General features: G+C 36.7%; 1 protein-coding gene across 5 annotated transcripts in view; it reads left to right on the top strand.

Annotated features, from left to right (window-relative positions):
- Positions 1 to 708: 708 nt before the first annotated feature.
- Positions 709 to 5,809, top strand: part of LOC101242355 (syntaxin-1A-like) — a 14,997-nt gene continuing 9,896 nt past the window's right edge. For all 5 annotated transcript variants that reach the window (XM_026837833.1, XM_009862671.3, XM_009862670.3 and 2 more), the window contains exons 1-6: positions 709 to 876; positions 1,236 to 1,322; positions 2,026 to 2,125; positions 2,709 to 2,851; positions 3,177 to 3,368; positions 4,354 to 4,491. In XM_026837833.1, the coding sequence (XP_026693634.1) occupies positions 847 to 876; positions 1,236 to 1,322; positions 2,026 to 2,125; positions 2,709 to 2,851; positions 3,177 to 3,368; positions 4,354 to 4,491 (690 nt within the window). In that variant the 5' untranslated portion in view covers positions 709 to 846. The remainder of the gene's footprint in view (positions 877 to 1,235; positions 1,323 to 2,025; positions 2,126 to 2,708; positions 2,852 to 3,176; positions 3,369 to 4,353; positions 4,492 to 5,809) is intronic.

Raw genomic sequence — 5,809 nt, 5'->3', positions numbered from 1 at the left:
TGTAATACATATATAAATTTAAATGGTGTACAACACAACTATGGTAAAGTTGATTGTATTACAGTATTACCTAATATTACATGGTTGTGGTCAAGCAAGTCAAAAAATGCCTAATTTAAAATAGAATGACTGTTTTAACAATACTTACAAAAATATTATTTGTCTCTTCAAAATATGGTACCAAAAATCATAAATCAAGGTAATTAAAACAACAAAGAAAAGGAAATAAAACGACAGCTACTAAAAAACTATTTGAAAAAAGTGTCAGACATAGTAGTTGCTAAATCAGACGTTCAACCAAATATTAACTAGGGATGCACGTTACAGAATTTCGAATCCATGAGATTCGAATTTATTTGTATTCGAATCTAATTACGGGATTCAGTATTCTGTTTAATGACGTCATCATACATTATCTCTTGAACTAAACTAACAATTTTTTAAAATTTAATTATTTTGAAAAAAAAGATTCTTGTGTTTGTGGGACTTTCGAGAGAAAATGTTTCGCAGCGTCTTTTCAAAGGTTGCTATACGTTTTGGCTTGGCCGTTTTGACTTCATACGTTTTGTCTTATAAATACAAAAGGATTCGAAATTCTAGATTCAAAGTAATGTATTCTAGGATATCCTAGAATACCTAATTATTCTGTAATGTGCATCCCTAGTATTAACACGAATCTTGCAAATGCAATTACCCATTATGTGTTACAGGGTGGCTAAATTTGTTATATTAATAGTTAATGTTTATGATAAAGAATGTTGAATAACTGATAACAAGGAAATATTGGAGTCTTCTCTTATTTCTGGGGATTTATATTTTGAAGAGGTTTAAATAGAAGCAAACAATATGAGAGACAGATTACAAGAACTGAAAAATGTAAGTTTGTGGAATCTGTTCTATGGTTTTATTGGTTTATGTCCTGCCTTGCTCACCGTGGGGCCTGTTATAGAGGCCAGAGTTGGCCCATTACCTAAACATAAGGTTACTGAATTAACGATATCAATCCAGAATTTGATAAAAATTTCCCGAAACTTCGCCAATGTGTGGACTTCTACTGCCAGGGCATGCACATGCAACCACTAATGTTAAGCCTGTATCTCCAATATTTATGGTTGTATTAGATAATAAGACTGACATATGTATTAATACGCAGGGTATGTCTGTACTAATTTTACAGCAGTATGTTTTATATATATACACGTCACGTATAGTTTTATGTTCCCATTAATACGCAGGGCATGCCGGGCGACATGGACGACGATGACGACGTTGCCGTTCAAGTTGAAGCTGATGGCGACAATATGTCTGAGTTCTTTAAACAGGTATTTACGTTTACTGGTTGTGTGTATTGTATGACTGTTTATCCCCGCACGACGGGGCAATGACAGTCTTTATAAACTGTTCCATACACCTCGTGTTCGATTATAAGTTGCCACGCATGTAACTTATTTATCCTCGCATGGCGTGCAATGACAGTTGTTATAACACTGGTGTTCTGTTTCATACACCTCGTGCCCGCTTACAAGTTACCACGTATGTAACTTATTTATCCTCGCATGGCGTGCAATGACAGTTGTTATAACACTGGTGTTCTGTTTCATACACCTCGTGCCCGCTTACAAGTTGCCACGCATGTAACTTATTTATCCTCGCATGGCGTGCAATGACAGTTGTTATAACACTGGTGTTCTGTTCCATACACCTCAAGTTCGATTGCAAGTTGCCACGCATGTAACTCTGTGTGTTAAAATCTTAATGCTGTTAAACTTTACTTAAGAATTGTACACGGTTTACATGTGGAAAAGTGTGTACATGTGTGTTAAATAAATGAGGGATTAAATTAATGTAACTTGTTTACTTTTGTGTAGTGGTCAAGAACAGTTGCTATAATGGGGTTTTATACACTTCTTTTATTGAATGCTTTCAAGATGTGTAAAATGTAGTTTTGGTGGCCGCAAAGCTCCAAAACTGATCTTGCACAAAATTTTTTAATAAAATTTCAAATAAAATATTTGTCAAATACAGGTTGAAGAGATACGAGGCTACATTGATGTAATATCAACCAAAGTACAAGAAGTTAAAATATTACACAGCGATATTTTGTCCGCACCACAAACTGATGATGGTGAGTGGTGTGGTGGATGTATTTTGGCTGCATTATATTGGTGGGGTCTAGATGGTAACAGCTTAGGGATTGGGGGTAATAGACCAACAACCTAAGTCTCTCCTATGCTGAAGAGGCCCAGGGTTCTTCTACTTATCAGTGACTGCTTTACAAAAGTGTGTTGCCCAAATATGCAATCAGAGCTGTGATTGAGCCAGAGTCCAATTGAAGTTATGGACATTTTCTTGTCGCGGCAATAACCGTTAAATTAGGCAAAACCAAGATTCGGTGCAACTATTCTCGTGGTGCCCAGTGTCGCCAAAATCTATGTCTAATCTTACGCGACGCAAAATGCTTGTCGCGGCGGTTAGCGCAGTGCCGCTACAGTTTTACGCAGCATCACTAAAACTCAAGGTGTCGTGCACGGATGTAATACTATTAGATTTAGAAGACAAATATTATATTATATGCAATATCGAGCATCAAACCCGGTATTTACATTTATGATGCAAGTTCATAAACCAGTTAAGCTGACAAAACCATACGATGTTCTACTCTATATATGGGTGAAGTCCTCATATTTCCTAACCACCCCTCATTGCAGCCACCAATGAGAAGATGGAGGACTGCATGGCCGATATAAAGAGGAACGCGAATAAAGTTCGAGGAAAACTGAAGTTGATTGAACGAAATATGGAAGAAAATTCAAATGTTTTGCCCGCAGATCTAAGAATGCAAAAAACTCAAGTAAGTTTAGTAAGAAATAATAAAAAGCAGGGATATACACCAAGTTTACTGAACAGCTACAGAAACTTGTTTAAAGTCTGAAAAAAATGACACGACAGCCTTATTTCATGAGTGTGAGACTTTAACCTTCATGTCATGTGTGAGCTTCAAGGTCTGTTCTGAAAATTGTTGATGTTCATACGCAGCTTTATTATTGATTGCTGCAACCAACTCTTGAATTTTCTGCATTAAAAAGATGCACCAAAATTAATATTTTTTTTTATCTTCTTTACATTATGTATTGTAGCAGAAGTAACAAAATATTAACCCCAATATTTCTTCCCAGCACTCAACGTTATCGCGCAAGTTCATTCATGTAATGACGGAATATAACGCGACACAAAACGATTATCGTGAACGCTGTAAAGCAAGAATACAACGCCAGCTTGAAATAACAGGGAAACAGGTGTCAGATAATGAGATCGAAGATATGTTGGAACGAGGAAAGGATGGAAGCTCTGCTATATTTACTGGAGGGGTAGGCTCATACATCTATATAATGTTGATTGTGTTATATATGAAATATATGGTATTAAACCAGGGTTTGTTAAATTGCAAGGTTGTTTAAACTCATATCCACTTTATGTGGTGATTTGTTGTGGTGTCCTTGCTATTGACCCAATGTACTTGTATTGAATGCAATTATTGATTGTAATCTTTGGTCTACTGTGGATTATACACCTCATGCTCACTGTCGAGTTATAACATGGGTGTATTCTTACACACCAGACACGCATGGTGTATTCAGACACCTCATGCTCACTGTCGAGTTATAACATGGGTGTCTTCTTATACACCTAACACACATGGTGTATTCATACACCTCATGCTCACTGTCGAGTTATAACATGGGTGTCTTCTTATACACCAGACACACATGGTGTATTCATACACCTCATGCTCACTGTTGAGTTATAACATGGTGTCTTCTTATACACCAGACACACATGGTGTATTCATACACCTCATGCTCACTGTTGAGTTATAACATGGGTGTCTTCTTATACGCCAGACACGCATGGTGTATTCATACACCTCATGCTCACTGTTGAGTTATAACATGGGTGTCTTCTTATACACCAGACACGCATGGTGTATTCATACACCTCATGCTCACTGTCGAGTTATAACATGGGTGTCTTCTTATACACCAGACACACATGGTGTATTCATACACCTCATGCTCACTGTCGAGTTATAACATGGGTGTCTTCTTATACACCAGACACACATGGTGTATTCATACACCTCATGCTCACTGTTGAGTTATAACATGGTGTCTTCTTATACACCAGACACACATGGTGTATTCATACACCTCATGCTCACTGTTGAGTTATAACATGGGTGTCTTCTTATACGCCAGACACACATGGTGTATTCATACACTTCATGTCTATCGTCAGTTAAAGCATGATAAATTCAAAAATGCTTTATTTCACCGCAATACCCATTGTTTACAGATAATCATGGACACTCAGCAAACTAAACAAGCTTTGAACGATATCGAAGCTCGCCATAATGACATCATAAAGCTTGAAACAAGTATAAAGGAGTTACATGATATGTTTATGGACATGGCTATGCTAGTAGAACAACAGGTGAGATGGATTGAACTTTATTATGATATCATGTTGTTGCTGCCGCTATAGTAGCCAAACCTGGGGTTGCATGTATGCCAATGCTAATATTACAGCCTTGATTTGGAGCCAATTTTTCAAGTCTAAAAAAACCTATACATTGGCCATAAGTGAATAACACTAAGAAGATATCCATACATAAGCATAAACAAATTCATTTATTGGGTATAAAATAAATTAAAGTTATTATATACCCAATAATTGACCAAAGGGGGTTGGGGGTTATAGTGGCGTTTATTAATTAAATGTTTTTATCAAATGCTTTCATGTTACGAGTTATTTTGGATATTTATGGAGATAAGATAATCAGGTAAAATAATATTATTATTGTTGTTGTTGTTGTTGTTGTTGGTACTATCACAATTGTTTTTTTGTATATTTGTCCCCACAAAATCACAATAAGGGCACAATTGTCGTTTTGTATGTTCATGTTTTGTTTGTATGTTTATAATATTATTGTTATTGTTGTTGTTTTGTTTGTGTGTTGCCTTCAAGTCACTTATGTGTTGTTAACTGGTAGCTTCTATTCTATATGGGTGAGGTCCTACAGTGAGGCAAGCCATGGGACCTGGGATTTAGTCCAGTGTTGGTCCATTACCCCAACATTGTATATGCACATTCTATTCTATATGGGTGAGGTTCTACAGTGAGGCATGCCATGGGACCTGGGATTTAGACCAGAGTTGGTCCATTACCCCAACATTGTATATGCACATTCTATTCTATATGGGTGAGGTTCTACAGTGAGGCATGTCATGGGGCCTGGGATTTAGACCAGAGTTGTCCCATTACCCCAACATTGTATATGCACATTCTATTCTATATGGGTGAGGTTCTACAGTGAGGCAAGCCATGGGACCTGGGATTTAGACCAGAGTTGGCCCAATACCCCAACATTGTATATGAACATTCTATTCTATATGGGTGAGGTCCTATGGCCAGGCATGCATAGTTGGCCATTGACCTTAAACCAAAACCACTTTTTTAGTCCAATATCCAAGGTCTAGAATGCCTTGCCTATGAAGACCTCACCTTTACACAAAATATTGTGAATAATATGTTCATTGTATCTCATGTGAGATTGTTTGCAAAAAAACTGTAGTTTTCATAAATTTTAGTCAAATAATAATTGACCTATCATTAAACAGCATGGTGTAACTTTGGACGTTCTATAACTGACAGCTGTAAACTTATGTATAGATGTCAAATCATTGCCTCTACATGTCTTTTGTATTGTATATTATCCTATAAGCTCATAGAAATCATATAAAATGTATTC

This window comes from Ciona intestinalis, unplaced genomic scaffold, assembly GCF_000224145.3.
Source record: "Ciona intestinalis unplaced genomic scaffold, KH HT000025.2, whole genome shotgun sequence".
Lineage (NCBI taxonomy): Eukaryota > Metazoa > Chordata > Ascidiacea > Phlebobranchia > Cionidae > Ciona > Ciona intestinalis.
This window is presented reverse-complemented; position numbering and strand designations above follow the sequence as displayed.